Source organism: Lissotriton helveticus, chromosome 7 (assembly GCF_964261635.1).
Source record: "Lissotriton helveticus chromosome 7, aLisHel1.1, whole genome shotgun sequence".
In the NCBI taxonomy this organism is placed as follows: Eukaryota; Metazoa; Chordata; class Amphibia; order Caudata; family Salamandridae; genus Lissotriton; species Lissotriton helveticus.
Genome location: NC_136068.1, coordinates 1,883,985,269 through 1,884,005,841, shown reverse-complemented (window position 1 = coordinate 1,884,005,841; position 20,573 = coordinate 1,883,985,269). Strand labels below are relative to the sequence as shown.

The window sequence follows — 20,573 nt, the reverse complement described above, 5'->3', positions numbered from 1 at the left end:
TTTTCATAGTGTTAAGTGTCCAAAAACAAATCGCCCAGAGTGGTATCCAAGGGGGGAGGGGATGATGGTTTGTGCAACTGCAAGTAATCAGTTTTTCCGGACCCAAAATGTACAGCTCTGGATTCACCTAACTCAATTTAACCTGGTGTGTATCCGCCCATGGTAAAGCTATAGATGGAGGGGACAAGGGCTGATGGCAAAGGCATGAGCCTGACCCATGACCTCACCATCCAGCACCCCCACGGACACTCTCCCCAGGTCAAACACCCCAGAGCTGCACCTACTCTACCACAGATATGTACCACCTACTCAATGCAGGTGGCAAATGTCTCTGATAAACTCCACAATGTCAGGGAAACCTGGACTTAAAGAAACTGGTAGTTATAAATCAAGCATGTTATTCCCCATTTTAGGGAGTTTAACTCACCATCTGCATTAACTCACAGTGAGACACTAGTCGGTATCTCACAGCTGTGTTAAAGGGAACCCAAAACCGGGGTGAAAGTGTGAGCTGAATGTGTGCAACGCAATCATCTCTGTGCTGATCCAATCAGAGAAGTGGTCAAAACATCAACCACATGTACTTAACAGCTAATGTATTTACCTTCATCTTTAATGTCAAAGAATCCCAGCAACAGGGGCTACTGCAGATGCACACTGTTCTCCTGTATTTAACAACAAGGGGTGGTGATGGACAGAGTCCTCTGAATTAAGCAGAATACTCTCACCCAGTCAAGAGATCAGGGCTAGATCCAACACTGTTCCCCTGTACACATTCTTTCCTACAGAAAGTCTGAATGGAAGGTCAATTTTATGAGTAGTCAATCCCCAAAAGGTGCTTTGCGACCCCCAACATTGGTATACACCTAATTATTGCTGTATCCTTGGGAATCAATGCATAAACTCTGTGGTGCACATGTTGCATGTATTATGAAGAAACATGCCAGTGAGATCATCTTGCATGCCAGACCTTTCTTTGCATGTTCTGTTGGTGTGACATTGTCACACCAGAAGATGCAGGTGCTGTTTTACACAGACTGCCAGTTTCCTTTTCACATGCACTTGCACACAGATTGCAGTGTCTCATGGCTCACACATCAGATGATACGTCACAGCACTGGAAGAAACTTTCGGCACATTTTCTCGGACCTAGCAGATAACAAATGCCTGTTGAGTGCTGCGTCTGTTTGAAGAGGTCAACATCATTTGCGTTTAAGATCCAGCATATTAACACCATCAGTGCAGTTGTTGGACAGGAACCTGTTCCAATCTGAGCCAAACATGACTTTCCTGGTCTCATGGATGCCCTGCAGCTGCCTGGCGTGAGTGGGTGAAGACATCACAATGAGCATCAAATAACTTTTAACATATCTAAGCACCACTTGTAAGTAATCAATAAATAATACATCTTGTTGTTTATAGTTTCTGTCTTCGGGGACATCATAAGGATGTTGTGGGTCCTGGGACAAAATACAGCTATAAATACATGATTAGTGCAAACACCAAAGCTGATACAATCTAAAAAACCCATTCACATTAATCTCCCCCCTGAATCCCATTTATACACCATAGTAATGATTGGTGTACCGCAACTAGAAGATGGTAAGGTAGAGAGTCATGGGGACCTGAAAAATAAAGTGAGTCACTGGCTAACCGCCCATAGACCGAATCCTCCCCACATAAGTGGCATAATAACAAATGTCAGGAGGGTCGACTTGGTGGGGCACAGATTTAAATCTACTGAGGGTGATTGCATTATTGTCAATTTCAAGGACAATCGTGTAGCAAGGCACATTACTAGTTGGAAGGATGGCCCGATTAGCAGTTTGATCCGTACTATGGATCTAAGTTATTTTTATCCCTCAAGTGATCACAGTCTAAGTAAAGTGTACCCATATCCCACACCAGAGCAGGAGAAAACTTATGATAATTTTAATCATTATCATGATGGAGTAACACCAAGGAACCATGGACACTACACTGCAGGAGATCAAAGACAGTATAGGAGAGATATATCTCGGGAGACCAGACAGGCTAACCACCCAGCAATTTATCACGAGAGATGGGAGGCCTCACACGGGACGTATCACCATCGTGATCATCCTCATTCAACATACCCTAACATCCATTATAATGTACCTATTTCAAATAGGTTTGAAGCTTTTTATGACCAGAGTGGCTTGGAGGGGGTCGATTGACTACATTTTGCCTCAACCACACTAATGCATATTGGTCATATGCAAAATAACCCAGCACATGGGGAAATTAGGGCCATACAAGCAGTAACTGTCCCCTCTCCATCTGTTGAATCAGACACCAATAGTCAGGTAGAGCTAGATATAGATTTTTTAAAGGATAGCCCCGTATTACATGAGAACATCAGTACATCGTATGACTTGCCCGAGGCTTTTAGCTTTCCTCCAATCAATGTAGAACCAAACCCTTCCACAGTAGAAACTCAGGGAGACACACACGTAGAACAACCTAATCGATCGCTATTAGAACCTATAACCACAGAGCTAGTCATTGGAACAGAGCCTGTTGACGTTTGTAATGTGAGCTCTAGTCTCCTGGAATATAGCGCGTTTGGTTGATAAAATATGTGATCCCGTCTGGTTGGCATTTGTCAAGAAACACGCAGTCATATGCCTCCAGGAGACATGGATGGAAGATAATAATGCCTTTATTGAGGGTTATCAAAGCTTCTTTAGGCCAGCAGCTCCCTCAATCAGTGGAAGAGCAAAGGGGGGCCTGGCTATTTTTGTTAATCTGGAACTTACCTGCCAAGTAAGTAATCGGGATCATGTAAACCAGAATATTCAAGTGCTGGAATTGAAGAGAGGCAAACATGTCTTGACTTTAAATAATTTTTACAACGCCATAAATAGTCATGGGGAATGTAATATACTGCTTTTGAATGAGATGCTGAGAGAGGGAGCAGGCACTCTGTCACGTAATTTACTGATCGCAGGAGATTTTAATGTACACCCGTGTGGTAACCCAGGAGTTACCCCCATGGGATCTTTGGGGTGTAATAGTGTGAACGGTTTTCATTTTGACCACTCCAGGCATGGAACTTATCTTAATGATTTGCTGAATGAAAATAACCTAACTGTAGCCATGTCCATGGTGCCGGAGTCCAAGGTTTTTGATGTTTCTACATTTAAAGGTTCAGGCCACGGGTCCTTTATAGATCACATATTACTATCTGCTGATCTTGCCAATCAGGCCTCCAGATTCACTATTCAAACAAACATCTATAGTGACCATAATCCCATAACTATAAGACTGGGCGGTGGAGTATTTGAACAGTGAACGAATTGTGAAGGCCGGGGAACCTTAAAATGTATAAATGGTAAACGTCGACTGAAATGGTCAATGGTGAATTGTGAAAACCTGTACACTGAAATCAATAGGTCATGTGGCGAGGAACTTGCGGTTTGTGTGTCACCAGCCACATCCCCAGAGCTAACTCTAGCTGTCTTTGAGGTTGTGGTGTCATCAGTAGGATCTATGTTAACAGTCCCAGTGAAGGGACAAACCAGAAGTAACCCTAAGTGGTTTGACCAATCTTGCTCTAAGGCAAGCAGAGATCTGAGAAAGGCGCTAAAAACCAAACCTAGAGATTCAGGCCAAATTAAAATCTTGCGATTGATTTATAAGAAAGCTCTTGCTAAACGAAAAAAAGAAATCAAGGCGTGTACCTGGGAGTCTCTGCTTGATCCATCAGTCCTGGGTAACAGTAGCAAATTCTGGGAAATTATTAATAAAGCTTTGTTTGACAATCCCAGTGATACTGCACTTGGCACTAACATCCCAGAGGAGGATTGGGTCATTCATTTTAGTGCAATTTTTAAAAGCAATGAGCAACAGGCAGAAAATGGCTTTTCAACTCCTATGGAGAATTTTTTGTGCTTTTGAGTCAATGAAGTAGAGAAGGGCATTCAAGGGTTAACCAGTAATAAGGCCCCTGGACCGGATGGCTTGCCTCCGTACCTTTTTAAATCCTGTATCTCATTATGGGCCCCTGTCCTTACTGCTGAAGTAAATGCAGCCGCGGTCTCTGGATGCCCAAAGTCGTGGGGGATGTCGACTATAGTGCCCGTGTTCAAAAAGGGTGATCGTAGTAGCCCGTTATGCTACAGGCCAATATCTCTAATTAACTCTGTAGCTAAAGTGGTAGGGGGCGTAATCCTGAATAGATTAACTGCATGGGCAAATGAGAACAACGTTATATCCCCAATACAATATGGCTACAGACCTGGACATTCGACAGTTACCCAGTGCCTGAACCTGTATTTGATTATAGGTAAATATACTATGGCCCGGCAGGGAACAGTCCACATGGCTTTTATGGACTTATCGTCCGCATTTGACTGTGTGGACAGGGGCAAATTATGGGACACCATGTTAAAGATGGGTGTAGAGCAGAACCTAATTAATTTACTGGCTGACCTGCACTCCGATACAAGAGCTAACGTTCGATACACCCAAGATCTGAAAGTGACGGGGGATATCAGAATCAATCGGGGTGTTCGACAGGGGTGCATTTTAGCCCCATTCCTCTTTAACTTGTATATTAACGAGTTAGAGGAATTCCTGTTAAAAACCGGAGCTACGTATGTCGGAAAGGCGTCCCAGTTCTGCTCTACGCGGACGATGCTGTCCTTATTTCAAGGACAGCAATCGGCCTCCAGACACTTTTAAACTCTTTTTTTGATTTCATGGAGTCTCGAGGCTTAAGTATTAACAATTCTAAGTCTTATGTTATGAAGACAGGCCAGGGGTCACGAAAATCCAACCTTTTTAATATAAATGGGGAAAAAATTCCAACCACCAAAACCTTCTCATATCTCAGGGTCCTTTTTGATCACCAACTGTCTTGGGGCCCCGCTGTCCGGAGGAAGAAGGGCGAGGTAACCCGCGTCAATGCGGCCATACTTGATTTCGCAAGAAAAATGGGCAATAGTCCGGTGGTTGCCTTGCTTAAATTATACCAGGCAAAGAGCATCGCCGTCGCTTGCTACGGAAGCGAGCTCTGGGACTATAGCCAGACGCGGGACCTGGAGGTTGAAGAAAATAATTTCCTGAAGCAGATACTGAGGCTGCCAAGGGGAACTGGAAACTTCTCGGTACATGAGGAGCTAGGTGTGCCCTATTCAAGCGACAGAATTATCAGTTAATCCCCTATTGTGTTGGTTGAATTGCTGGCTAAATAATGACATACCTCTTACCCATGAAATACTAAAAGAAGCCTTAACATGGGATGGTAGGTTTAAGGTTCCGTGGCTGAAGTACATTAATGATTGCTTCAACGAAATAGGACGGCCTGATCTGTTTTTAACCCCAGACTCTATCACTAAATTGGATGTTACCTTAGTGAAAAATACTTTCATGACAACCAGGTATTTAGCCCGGGAGGAGGCTGAGCTACAGAAAGACAGTGTTAGGAAACACGCATTACTCAAAACCTGTCTACAAATGGAACCATACCCATCATGGCCCATGACTGGCTATGAACGTTATTTATTAACAAGGTTCCGTTTTGATTTGTTCCATCTGTTACTGGCGGTACCAAATGGGGCCCATCGAGGTCAAGTGTTGCCAGCTTGCGGCTGCGACGGAAAGTCTCTGCAAGACCTGGCACACTTTTTATTTATTTGTCCTTATTATACAGTACCCCGGAGGCTATACCTAAAACCACGCCTCAAAGAACTGGAATTTGCACAGATTAAACCAGCACTTTATTACCTTCAACTCCTGAACTGTGACTGCACTTTATTTGTATGCAGTTTTCTGAAATTAGCAATCATATTCAGAAAAAGTATGGAGGGATAATTATTCTGTCGTTGTTATGTATATTTTTAACTTTTTAATTTTGCTGTAATTATTTATATTCTTAAAAGTGTTTATTCTGCCTGTTACTCTTGTTTTATACAGTTTATGTAACCTCTTGTCTGACAAATGAAATGGATCACTTGACTTTTTTTAACTGTATGCTGATGAATTGTGCTTTTATGATTGTAATGTTAACAATCAAATAAAGTCATTTGAACTTAAACAATGATATTTTCAGGGCCCCTGTTTGGAACAGCTTTGAATTTATGATCCAATTTCAGATCTTTCATGCCCTCTTTACCAAACTCAGGGACACTGCTCAGGCACACTTGTCCACATTCTAAATGTGTACAACAAATATTCAGGGACAGTGAGGTGTGTTTTCAATGTTGTATCACAGCTGCGCCTCACTAATACTACTACACAGTCTCTGTCCATTTCTCATATGTGAGGTCCTGTTTTGATATAAAAGAAACTTTTTAATGGATGTTTCATCAAACATAAACACATTTCTCTGCAACATTTCTATATTAGTTTCTCACACATCAATTAAAAGAAAATGGTATTCAAAACATTCTATTTAAGAATTATTCAAGGTCATCAGGGCAAACCTCTCAACAGAACAGAGTTTGCACTAGCAGAGGGCCCCCTGAAAGGCTGGGGCCAGAGCCCACTTTCCCATTCCTCAAAACTTCTCTGTCTGTCTTGTCTATAGTAAATTGTAAGTACTTACTGTGTGAATACTGTGATAAAAGGATTGGTAAGTCATGCAACTTCTGGGGGTGAGGAGGCATTCACAGAAGAGGAAGACGAGAAGAAACATATTCCATTATTTGTAAACTTCCACACTGCAAAAGAGGGTGGACAGCATCCATGGCATTCACCATGATGTGTTTTCCATCCTCTCCCTCCCTTCTTCTCTCACCTGCTTATATGAAGCTGGAGGCAGCATTCACTCTGCTGGAAGCTCCTCAGAGACACAGTCCCTGGAGCTACAAGGGCCAGATCTACAACTGCAAAATGTATTTTATTTTCTAAACACAATTAGCATGATGTGTCCTTGTAATTAAGGGCTCCCCATGTTGATGCACAGTTCTCAGGACAGCAGGCAGATGATGGCCTGTCAATGTATCTTTGTATGTTTACATTCATTAGTAGCCAGTATCTTGGGGAAAGCTCACCAGTCTTGATTGTGTGTAATGGACACCAGAATGATCATGACCGGTCTTCAAACACACAACCTCTGTGTAGTGGTGGAGCTAGACCTTCGGCCGCCCATGGCGGTCCCTGCAGTTTCCACCCACGGCTGCTGTTTTAAGAGTGGGGGGTGGCACTTTTTGCAGCAGCTGCCCCGCGATGGCCACAGGTTAGAGCGGGGGGAGGCTGCCACTCCTTCAAAACTTGTGCCGCGGGGTGAGAACTGCCCCTCCCTTGCTATGAGACTGCCTCTGTGTTAGACATAGCAGTGAGGTTCCAAGACAAGGTCTTACTTGTGTGACACCTAAAGCTTGTACTGCTATAACATAGGAGAACCATGTATTTGCACTTACACAAGGATGTATAGAGGAGTGAAAAGAACTCAAGGGAGAGGAGTTTTGTAGCTCCTGGGTAAACAGAGCCTTGATACTTGTTATGGCAGAGTCTTCAGAAGTAATATCTGGCTTTCCCCATATCCATGTAAGGGGTGGGGGCCACCACGACTATAATCAGAAGTGAGTTGAAGGTGTTCCATATAGACCAGGATGCTTGATGTGCCATAGAATGTTTGCCTCCAAAGTCTCCTTAACGCTCCTGGGAAGATGATCAATCAGCAAAGAGCTCAATATGATGGATGACATGGTTGAGATTCAATGCAGAATGACACAATTGATTTGATTCAAAACTTTATTCGGCTCAGAAACAAGAGGCCATAAAAGTAAATAAAGAAAAACATCATCATAAAAATGAATAAATACATAGCAATATGTTAAAATAAAGATGAAAACTAGCTTGAAACCACCCCACATAAAATACTTTACAATACTTTATTTTTCCTGAGATAAATGGCAGCCCAAATATAAAAAGCAGTTCTAATGCAGGATAAAGGGTTCATTAGTGCAAATAGGAAGTGGGAAGAAGGAAATGTGATTTTAGATAATATTTTCTGAAACCCTAAAAAAAAACACTAAATAGCATAAAGTACTGTGTGCTTTGAGCAGAAACGCCATTGCAAGGACAAGGTGTAGTAGCTGATGGATACCTCTTCATTGGAGGAAAGGTGACTAAATAATGGACAATACCGAATCATAATCTGGTTAACACAAAAAGATATTGGGTGTTAGTCAGTCAAGTCAGATAATGCTGACATCTTTCCAATATGTCATCACAGGTGTAACATCACTTTAATATATATTTATATTAGGAAAACGTCTGTCTATACAACACAACATTGAACAACACAAACATGTTATACCTTACGATAATAATGTACACACCACATTTAAATAAAATAACTTTTTTTGCTTCCTTCTATACACGCCAAACTTAAAGTGCAGAAAATGTTACGAATAAAAAGTTGTAGTTATACCTTAAATGTATAATGATATACCACCTACACATTATTATAACTAGTGCTTTTCCATACACACTGTTTTCAGCTCACTAACCACACAACAACAATAACTCACCAAACCCTCATGCACTTCCTATATCCTTTTATATTACATCACTTATGCCAACATGCTACTTTCTGCAAAAAAAACATAGACAATCTCTGAAAAGCCAAAGGTTCAAATGACATTATATTTAGACATGATAATAAAAACGTATTTTACATTTACAGAAAAAACGTAGAAATTCACTTAAGGTATGTGTAAATGACATTTTCGCCTAAATATAACCTTTGTTTTTTTTAAGTGAATGTCTAAGGATTATTACAAAGGTAAAGTAAGGTATTATTACCATAGCTAATTATGATATCCGTTCAAGAGAGAGAGAGAGAGAGAGCGGGAGAAAGAGAGAGAGAGAGAGAGAGAGAGAGAGAGAGAGATATTACACAGTTGTGGTCACCACTATGGAGTTGTAGTTAAGTCAGACTTTCCATGAAAATAATATTTTTTGTTTAGCTAATTACTCTGTAACCATTTGACGAATCTTTACAACGAATCTTGATCCCTCTCAGTTCCTCCGCAAAACATTTCTTTTCCATGGAATATCTGTGGGGACCTTTCAACCGCAGGACAGCCAAAACACTTGAACAAAATTACACCAAATTTGTCAGGGAACTAGATCTTTACGAATAAAATCTGTTTGTTTGTGATTTGGTGTAAGTACAGTAAATAGTTCTTGAGGAATTAAGGTTCAAAGTGTATATATATATACATTGACAGATGCACTGAAAGTCAAAAAATAAAGCTTTCTGATTAAATGATGATCAAGAGCACTTTGTCTGGATGCAACATATAAATAAATATTGCAGAATCCATTTCAGGACTTAGAGACTTGATCTCCTGTCCTGATTTTCATTTTAAAAAGGACATAAGGGGGACAATTAGGGATACCCTAATCCCCAGACCTGGCAGTGGCATTCCAAGAGGAATTCCGCTGGGCCAAATGTTTTTTTTTGTTTAGAGGTCTCGCACAAGTATGCCACAGGGTTGGCACACAATTTTAAAAAGGCGGGTCCATACTCTGGTAAATTACTGCCTGAATGGTCCAAGGTCTGGGAGTTAGTGTGATTTTTTTAATTATTTGCAGAGGGGGGCAAGGACACACTCATTCCAACTTTTGCCCCAGGGACCTCATCTCTCAAGACCCGATGTAGTACTGTCTCTGGGTCTTCATCCCTTAGGACAAAGTGGTGTTTTAAGGCAGAGGTTTCTGCCCGCAGGGAAAACAGTGTTTTGGTTAGGGGTAGGTAGCAAAAACCTCTTGTCTGGAGTTTTTTGCTCACATGTGGCTTTCAAACGTTCAGTTGGTGAGCACAAGAAAGAAAATCGAGTGCTAGACTTCCTCCTGGGGAGATGTCCCTATGCGGGTGGTCGTGGCAAGTCGCTACCACTCATTTTAAGAAAGCTGCTAATCGCATTGAGAAGGCTGCCTCTCGAGTAGAAAATCTGTTTTTGCGGCAGAAAGAAGCAACTTCCTCTGATGTGTCGCGTGGTGCAATATGCACTGCTTTTACAGTGCGGGAGAAGCTCCCAGTGCAAAAAATACACATGTATAGTCAATGTACCAAATTCCACCTCTCTTGGTACTCCATAGAATCTCACAGACTTTTTAGGTAACTACGCAGAATTTTATGGATAGAAATGCTGCAAGCTCTGCCACTCCTAGTTTTTCTTCCATCATGTGGGAGATAAGATGAAAAGGTGTTCCCACCTGAGGGGAGCAGCGAGAAATGTAGCTAGCTCTTGGAGGTTAGGGGTTGCATGTGGGGTGCCTGTGATGCTGCAGGAGCCTTGGAGGCCTTGGAGCTCCCTAGTGGACCTCCAACAATGTGGTAAGGTATGGGAGTCCTGCAAGGGATGGGGAACCCACAACAAAAATTCAAGAAAGTGGTGTGGGGCTTTGAAAGCAGCAGGAACTGCTTAGGTATTATTCTTTGTGCCTCAATAGGATAGCCCCATCATTCCCTTTATGGGCTTATTTAGACATTTATCACCTTTGTGGTGCCCCAATCTTGGCAAGGGCTTTAGCAACATGATTTTCAGAGTACCAAGGGCTCTACAAATGGTGGAGCAGACCCCAGAAATTATTGATTACATTGACTGTATATTTTCTCAGGCATAAATAATCTGCCTCCTGGAAAGGTTGTTGATGTTTTCAAGCATTATCAGAACTAGAGCTTTTGCTGTTCAGCTGAGGATTTCCAGGGGTAGTTGTGGGTGGTGTTGAGGCTGTATTATGTGACATGCAGAGTATAAAAGAAAGCCTCTGATACATGCTTAATGTTGCTTGAATAAAACTGCTACATTGAAATGTTTATCGACATACATTGCAATGCTTGTTATTGATAAAGAGAATCTTTGATTATCATTTTCAATTATATTGTTTTAATAATGAGTCTTAATATGTGATGATATGTGATGATTATTTTATTTACGTAGGGATCTCTAGACACAGCAAATAGGCTTTCCTTTAAATACTGATGTGTGACCACTTCTCTTTTTATATTGATGTGGTGACCCCTTGACAAAGCCATTGGCCTGTCTCATACAAAATGACACCCTCTTTATAATATGTTGTTGCGTCTGGCAATGATGGTGGAGGTCGTTATTATGGGGGTCTTGCTATAGTTTGATACTGTCTCTAAAGGTAGTTACAGGTACTGCATGTACATATTTTAACTGCATGCACATCATTTAGTAGTATGGCTTAGGATATGGAGACTGAAAAGCAATTCACTCACTCTCCTGATTCCTGGAAAGCTGTAGCACCACATTGGGTGAACCAGGGTTCAACATCTATCTCCACAGACCACCAACTGCCACCTTCTAGCTTGACTCAACCCAGGAAGAGTTTTTGGAGCCACCAGCATGGTAAGACGGGATCTCTGCATTCACTTGGAAGGTAACAAGAAAGATATAGGAAGATAGGGTTGAATGTATATGTGTGTGATAGTGTGTGCTAATGTGGGTGTGAGAAGGTATGAGTGGATATATGCCTCTCAATGGATGTGAGGATGTCTGTGTCTTAGGAAGGGAGAATGGCATGCATAATGTGACTGATCCATGACATAGTGCAGCCATTCCTAGTTGCATGTTTTGTATTCCTGCAAAACAGTAGCAGAGTTAAAAATTTTAACAGGATTGCTATTTCTGCAGAATACGGACCCATCGCTGGACTACCTGTGGCCCTTGCTAGCAGGTTGCTACTAATCTGTGGTATCATGTATGTCCACCAGTGATATTTGTGAGCATTATTTAAGACATTCTCTTTGTTCCTGGCTGAGTGGTGGCTCATCAGTCCTATGCTGTGACTATGCCTTGTGTAAAGCTGTATATTGTCCATATTATCAGCCCATTAGTGACATTGTATGTAGTAGTATGCTGACTAGAGCTGAATAATAGTGCCCAATCCATGATACATTTGTCAGCACTCAAAATTCCATGATGAATATTACTGCATTATAGTGTATCACCAATGACATTGAGAGGGAATATATAGCTATCCTTGAAAGTAGTAGGCCATGTGTAACATATGTGTGTGAAATCTTTCCCACAAGTTCATTATGCCTAAACTACTTATGTTATACATCAATGTATGCTGACTAGCAACACATAATAATGAAGCACCGGTAACTTATTTACGGACAACCCTGGTGGTATGCTGCCATTCCTGGACATAATTGTAGACCCACAGTGACATATTGTGAGCAGTCTTATTAACCTGCAAAATAATTGCCCACCACTTTCACATTCACCAGCCGCAGAAGGGTGTATAGAAATGTCAAGTTTCCTTTTTAATTATGATTGGTAGACAAATGCGTTTCTATTAATATACTAAATCATTGCCTTATAAATTTAGATGATAGATACTTACATGTCAAGTAAAAAGTACATTCATGGTTTAGACTCCACCAAAAATAAGTTAAAGAACTAAGAAGGAAATGTGTCCCATATTTTAAAGTCAAATAGTGAATCTGAAGGATATATGTATTGCAGGAAGGACTACGCCGATTTTACGGGTGAGGAGGCATCAGTATGTGGCCCACAGTATACTATGACCACCTGCCATTCAGTGAAGGAGGACGGGCATTAGAAAGCCATCTTGATGCATTAAAGGTGTTGTGACCGTAGGTGACACTGCTACTCACAGGTCAGCTACTGTATAGGAGTTAAAAGACGCTCGAAGGACAAGGAATAAAAATGACAAAATTAAGGTTATAGATAAAAAAAACACTAAATGCAAATTACAGGTGGTACATTGATGTTTTAATATATCTGTTTGTTAATAAGAAAGTGCTGATGTCCTAGGCACTGCCTTTGATATATACAAACATGAATAGTGCTGAACAAATAAAACAGACATCAAAACCTATATAGCAAAAATTAGGCAGTGGGGAGTGTGTATGTGGTGTGCACCCCATATTAGAATCTGGGCAGCGGTGAGTGTCCATGTGGTATGTACCCCATATTGTAATCTGGGCAGCGGTGAGTGTCCATGTGGTATGTACCCGATATTGTAATCTGGGCAGCTGGGAGTGTCCATGTGGTATGTACCCCATATTATAATCTGGGCAGCTGGGAGTGTCCATGTGGTATGTACCCCATATTGTAATCTGGGCAGCGGGGAGTGTCCATGATGTGTGTACCACATATTGCAATCTGGACAGCTGGGAGTGTACATGTGGTATGTCCCCCATATTGTAATTTGAACAGCTGGGAGTGTCCATGTGGTATGTACCCCATACTGTAATTTGAACAGCTGGGAGTGTCCATGTGGTATGTACCCCATATTGTAATCTGCGATACAGAAAAGGGGGTGGTGATGAACAGAGTGTCTGAATTAAGCAGACCACTCTTACCCAGTCCAAAGATCAGGGCTTGATCCATCACCATTATTTATCTCACTGCCCCATCCCAGCTCAGAACCTGGCTATATGCAAATTAGTCTGTCCCTGGCCCAGTGCATCATGGGAACAGGGCAGACCAAACTACCAAGCCAATTCTTCACCAGAAAGGAGACAAGCTACCGGGGACCGGTTTCTGGCATTTCAGCCTCTTCGGCCCGGCTTGCTTGAATCCTGATGGAGCAGTGAGAAAGGGACTCATGTCTGAGTATACCCTGCCACACCTATAGTGGCCAAAAACGATACAGAAAAGGGGGTGGTGATGAACAGAGTGTCTGAATTAAGCAGACCACTCTTACCCAGTCCAAAGATCAGGGCTTGATCCATCACCATTATTTATCTCACTGCCCCATCCCAGCTCAGAACCTGGCTATATGCAAATTAGTCTGTCCCTGGCCCAGTGCATCATGGGAACAGGGCAGACCAAACTACCAAGCCAATTCTTCACCAGAAAGGAGACAAGCTACCGGGGACCGGTTTCTGGCATTTCAGCCTCTTCGGCCCGGCTTGCTTGAATCCTGATGGAGCAGTGAGAAAGGGACTCATGTCTGAGTATACCCTGCCACACCTATAGTGGCCAAAAACGATACAGAAAAGGGGGTGGTGATGAACAGAGTGTCTGAATTAAGCAGACCACTCTTACCCAGTCCAAAGATCAGGGCTTGATCCATCACCATTATTTATCTCACTGCCCCATCCCAGCTCAGAACCTGGCTATATGCAAATTAGTCTGTCCCTGGCCCAGTGCATCATGGGAACAGGGCAGACCAAACTACCAAGCCAATTCTTCACCAGAAAGGAGACAAGCTACCGGGGACCGGTTTCTGGCATTTCAGCCTCTTCGGCCCGGCTTGCTTGAATCCTGATGGAGCAGTGAGAAAGGGACTCATGTCTGAGTATACCCTGCCACACCTATAGTGGCCAAAAACGATACAGAAAAGGGGGTGGTGATGAACAGAGTGTCTGAATTAAGCAGACCACTCTTACCCAGTCCAAAGATCAGGGCTTGATCCATCACCATTATTTATCTCACTGCCCCATCCCAGCTCAGAACCTGGCTATATGCAAATTAGTCTGTCCCTGGCCCAGTGCATCATGGGAACAGGGCAGACCAAACTCCCCGGAAGCTTGTTTCCTTACCAGTGTAAGAATTGGCTTTTGTAGTCTGGTCTGCCCTGTTCCCATGATGCACTGGGCCAGGGACAGACTAATTTGCATACAGCCAGGTTCTGAAACTGGGATGGTGCAATGAGCTAAAAAACGGTGTTGGATCTAGCCCTGATCTCTTGACTGGGTGAGAGTACTCTGCTTAATTCAGAGACTCTGTCCATCACCACCCCTTGTTGTAAATTATTTTGTCCACCCTAAGCGTGGAAGGGTATACTCAGATGTGAGTCCCTTGCTCATTGCACCATCAGGATTCAAGCAAGCCGGGCCGAAGACGCCTGAAATGGCAGAAACCGGTCCCCGGAAGCTTGTTTCCTTACCAGTGTAAGAATTGGCTTTTGTAGTCTGGTCTGCCCTGTTCCCATGATGCACTGGGCCAGGGACAGACTAATTTGCATACAGCCAGGTTCTGAAACTGGGATGGTGCAATGAGCTAAAAAACGGTGTTGGATCTAGCCCTGATCTCTTGACTGGGTGAGAGTACTCTGCTTAATTCAGAGACTCTGTCCATCACCACCCCTTGTTGTAAATTATTTTGTCCACCCTAAGCGTGGAAGGGTATACTCAGATGTGAGTCCCTTGCTCATTGCACCATCAGGATTCAAGCAAGCCGGGCCGAAGACGCCTGAAATGGCAGAAACCGGTCCCCGGAAGCTTGTTTCCTTACCAGTGTAAGAATTGGCTTTTGTAGTCTGGTCTGCCCTGTTCCCATGATGCACTGGGCCAGGGACAGACTAATTTGCATACAGCCAGGTTCTGAAACTGGGATGGTGCAATGAGCTAAAAAACGGTGTTGGATCTAGCCCTGATCTCTTGACTGGGTGAGAGTACTCTGCTTAATTCAGAGACTCTGTCCATCACCACCCCTTGTTGTAAATTATTTTGTCCACCCTAAGCGTGGAAGGGTATACTCAGATGTGAGTCCCTTGCTCATTGCACCATCAGGATTCAAGCAAGCCGGGCCGAAGACGCCTGAAATGGCAGAAACCGGTCCCCGGAAGCTTGTTTCCTTACCAGTGTAAGAATTGGCTTTTGTAGTCTGGTCTGCCCTGTTCCCATGATGCACTGGGCCAGGGACAGACTAATTTGCATACAGCCAGGTTCTGAAACTGGGATGGTGCAATGAGCTAAAAAACGGTGTTGGATCTAGCCCTGATCTCTTGACTGGGTGAGAGTACTCTGCTTAATTCAGAGACTCTGTCCATCACCACCCCTTGTTGTAAATTATTTTGTCCACCCTAAGCGTGGAAGGGTATACTCAGATGTGAGTCCCTTGCTCATTGCACCATCAGGATTCAAGCAAGCCGGGCCGAAGACGCCTGAAATGGCAGAAACCGGTCCCCGGAAGCTTGTTTCCTTACCAGTGTAAGAATTGGCTTTTGTAGTCTGGTCTGCCCTGTTCCCATGATGCACTGGGCCAGGGACAGACTAATTTGCATACAGCCAGGTTCTGAAACTGGGATGGTGCAATGAGCTAAAAAACGGTGTTGGATCTAGCCCTGATCTCTTGACTGGGTGAGAGTACTCTGCTTAATTCAGAGACTCTGTCCATCACCACCCCTTGTTGTAAATTATTTTGTCCACCCTAAGCGTGGAAGGGTATACTCAGATGTGAGTCCCTTGCTCATTGCACCATCAGGATTCAAGCAAGCCGGGCCAAAGACGCCTGAAATGGCAGAAACCGGTCCCCGGAAGCTTGTTTCCTTACCAGTGTAAGAATTGGCTTTTGTAGTCTGGTCTGCCCTGTTCCCATGATGCACTGGGCCAGGGACAGACTAATTTGCATACAGCCAGGTTCTGAAACTGGGATGGTGCAATGAGCTAAAAAACGGTGTTGGATCTAGCCCTGATCTCTTGACTGGGTGAGAGTACTCTGCTTAATTCAGAGACTCTGTCCATCACCACCCCTTGTTGTAAATCATATTGTAATCTGAGCAGCTGGGAGTGTCCATGTGGTATGTACCCCATATTGTAATCTGGCCAGCTGGGAGTGTCCATGTGGCATGTACCCCATATTGTAATCTGGGCAGCGGGGTGTGTCCATGATGTGTGTACCACATATTGCAATCTATGCCATCACTAAACCCAACCTTCATATCGAGTAGTGTATCAATCACTTTTCTTTCTTTCATATAAGATGAACAGAACTGTTTGTTGTTTCTTGTAGACAGCCTTTCAATCAATGGATAGCCATCAAATATCAATCAAGCAAAGTTAAATGTAAATACAAATTAAATGATAATATGAGAGATCTCTTTTGTAGCACCTGTGCCAATCCAAATCATTATTTTGTGTTCATAAAAAAAAACCTTGATATTAAGGTTGATCTTACCTACATCACAAAGTTTTACATTCATTAGATGAGATAGGTGATTTCATGGTGCTATGTTTGCTGTGTTGTAGCTGTTTCACATGCCAAAGAAGGAGTAATATGATTGGCTGTGAATTAGAGAGGCCCTAAAGAATGTTGTTATGACGTTACAGGTTTTCACGAGGACCTCTGCCATCGGATGGATGCGCTCGGCCTCAAGTATCTGCCTCAATTGATATCCCTTATTAAGGGTGCCAGCAGTGACAGCAAACCTCGAGTAACAAAGTAAATGCTAACAACAATTCCATCGGCATGGAAGAGGGTGAAGAATCTATAGTCCCTCCCAACTCCCCACTCTATAAAGATATTGGGTATTTGGATGAAGAAGTTATGGAGACTGTAGTAGTGCAACAGCCGCGTGTAAGCAACAAGGATGGCTATGCATCGATGGGCCTTTACCACTCTCAAGCTTTCAGAGCAGCCGCACAGTCCAATGGAAATGCAGAGATTACAAAACCTAAATATGTTAATTTTTTATTCTAACTAATTGTGTATCTTTCTTTCTTTTTTTGAACCCTAGAAAGGATCAGCATAAAAAGCTGTAGTAGAGGAGCAGACACCAAAGGTTAATGACGTAACTTTTTACTGCTTATGCTGTTTAAAACAGTCTGAAAGTTTCACATGCCAAAACAAAGAGCCCTGTAACAACTGTGTTTATGCTTATAATATCGCAGTCTTAAAAAGGAAATTCCAGGCGTCCCTATGATGCAATTGGTCTGTTAAAGGTTTTGTTGTGACTGTTGTGAACACCGTTGTCAAATATAACTATGATAACCTTTTTTACGGTAAAAAAAATTAACGATCCACAGCAGGAGGCTCACAAGTGTCATATGACTCACACACAACAAGATCAATCCTCCGTGTAATGTTGCCCGCAGGACGGGCTTACCCAACGCACACACACACTGAGGGGGGGTGGCCACCAGTGACCCCAGGAACGTGGTGATAATGAGCTGGCCCAGCGTCCACGTGGGCCGTGCGTGCTTGTGTGAATAAATAGCCCAGGGCTCTGGGCGTGGTTTCAGTACGTTGCTGGCCACCATCGCAACTCTCAGTGTCTGTTTCCCTCTGTTGGCGGCCCTGCCCCCCAACACTACACTGGCGACGAGGTGGTCTCGCCACCCTGCCGCACCTTGCCTCCCGGTCTGCCTACCTTGCCTCGGCAGCCGCTCCCTCAACACGTGAAACACGCTGCTAGGAAAGCCGCACCTGGCAAAGGAGGCGCGTGTGCCTCTCCTCACCTCATCAGCTCTGAACGGCTCCCACGCCGTGGCCTGCCTGCCTTCCCCGCCCAAGCGCTCGGTCGAGTACGGCCCGTCTCGGTCCCCGAGCAGCTACACGCCGGCCGGGCATGTGCGCTTGCCCGGCAAGGAGTCGCGCTGATCTCCGGCCCAGTGCCCTGCCCTGAAGTCTCTGGTGAGTGCGGTCACGCGCATAAGACAGCAAGCGCTGCAACGAACACCGCATGTGCCCCACGCAGACTTAGGGGCTTTCAAGAACTGCATTATAAAGCTGTAACTGCACCTAGCGCTCTCTGGCCTGCCACCAACCATTGGGGATACATATGGACTGAGTTTGCCTGCTGGTACAGCAGGGAGCCCGGCCTGCTCCTCCTCCGGCTCAGCTACCATGGTGGTGCCCTGTTCATCTCATGCGGTGCGCACCTTGATACGCCCACGCGCACCATAAGACACCCTTGGCAGCAGGTTGCTTTAGACATTTTGCTTGTCATGCCGCCGGGCTGTCGCAGCATCTATTGGCTTCCATCTGTGGACTTCTTCTGGGGCCCCGCCTCCTGTCTTCACACCCTGCCGACTGCCCAGGTCTGAAACGCCCGAGACCACGTCAGCATGGCCGTACCAAGCTGCACGGTGGAAGGAGTGGATAGAGCGCCTATAGAACTTCTTTGAGGCTGCAGAAATTACAGCTCTGCAGTGGCGGTCCATGCTGCTCCACCTTGGCGGGGCAGACATTCACAAAATCTCGAAGAGAGTCAGAGAAGGCGGTCCGCCCAGGAACTACGCCTCAATGCGTGACGCCATTACAGCGTATTTCGAGCCATTTGCCAGCCCCCAGTACGAGCAGTTCTTGCTCCGTCAAGCCCGCCAACTTCCAGAGGAATCGGTAGATGTATTCTACGCAAGGTTGAAGGAGCTAGCGAGCACGTTTACCCTCCTGCACGAAGATGATGAAGTTCGCGCCCAATTCATCCAAGTCTGTGCATCTGCGATTCTACGAGAACGTGTTTTACAAGAGAACAACATGCCAATGAGGGACATCCTAGCGCTTGGACGCTACAAAGAGCTGTCAAAGGCCAGAGCTGCACATATGGACCCTAAAACTGCCATCTCTGTCAAAACGTAGCCTGTGTGTGCCCTTCAGACTGACAGCGGAAACGCGCCCAAGACTCTCCCGGCAAGCGTCCTCCAAGCCCTCCCAATCTTCACGCAGTCGCCCCTGCGGATGGTATGGTGTCCCCACACCCCACGATGGAGCTTGCCTAGCACAAGGCAAAACCTGCAGTGCTTGCGGAAAAGTGAACCATTTCTCAAAGGTGTGACGGTCAGTACTGAGGAGGAAGCAAAGCGCCCCACCACAGAGAGTGCGGGTGGTGGAACTGTCTCCCAGCAGCCCAGCCAGCAGTGACATGGACGACGAAGAAGCTGACGCTGCCACCGTCCATGTGGTTAGGATGCTGAACACCCTCTCGGCTGCTCACCCTGCAGCACCTATGTGCACCGCCAATGTGCAAGACCAGGTGGTTGCTGCGCTAATCGACACAGGAGCCACCATCAACCTCATGGCGGCCAGCATATACACGGCTTTGCCGAACCCTCCGACGCTTCACCCCAACCAAGTGCAGGTCTACGCCTACGGCATCAGATGCCCACTTCGGCTGTCTGGAGTATTCCAGGTGGACCTCTCCCACGATGCTGCCAACCAATGTGCCAAAGTGTATGTTTTGCAGGATGGCTCGGGATTCCTGCTAGGATGCAGAACGGCGCAGGACCTCAGTCTGATCCACTTCGCCTTCACGGTCCGGGCCACTGACCTTGATCACCTGCTGCAAGGTTACACAAACCTATTTGACGGGATCGGATGTCTGAAAGGCCCAGCTGTCCGCCTTCATATCGACAGGTCAGTCGCCCCTGTTGCCCTCCGGCACTGGAGAATTGCCTTCCACCTTCGGCCCAAAGTAGAAAAAGAACTGCGCCTGCTGGAACGAGCAGGGATCATTGAGAGGGTGAGCGGCCCCACTCCGTGGGTGTCACTCATTGTTGTGGTGAAGAAACTGATGCAGCCTGACGCTGTCTGCATCTGTGTAGACATGCAGATCCCCAACCTCACCATCAAACGCGAGCGCCACTTGACCCTTACGGTGGATGACACCATCGGAGAACTGTCTGGCTCGAAATGGTTCTCGAAGATGTACCTTCGATCAGGGTACCACCAAGTCCAGCTCCACCCGGAGTAACGCCCCATCGCAACCTTCTCCACACACGCCGGTCTCTGGCGTTACACACACCTCAATTTTGGAATATCACGCACTGCGGAGGTGTTCCAGAACATCATCAAGACTGTTCTTCAAGGGCTGGAAGGCGTCCTGAACGTCAGTGATGATATCCTGGTGCACGCGCCCACACT

The 20,573-nt window shown here is 44.8% G+C and overlaps 1 protein-coding gene across 1 annotated transcript in view; it reads right to left on the bottom strand.

Moving 5' to 3' along the window:
• Window positions 1-18,559, bottom strand: part of LOC144769857 (olfactory receptor 5J3-like) — a 62,917-nt gene extending 44,358 nt beyond the window's left edge. Inside the window, exon 1 of the mRNA XM_078654043.1 lies at window positions 18,479-18,559. Coding sequence (XP_078510169.1) covers window positions 18,479-18,559 — 81 coding nt within the window. The remainder of the gene's footprint in view (window positions 1-18,478) is intronic.
• Between the last annotated feature and the right edge of the window lie 2,014 nt (window positions 18,560-20,573).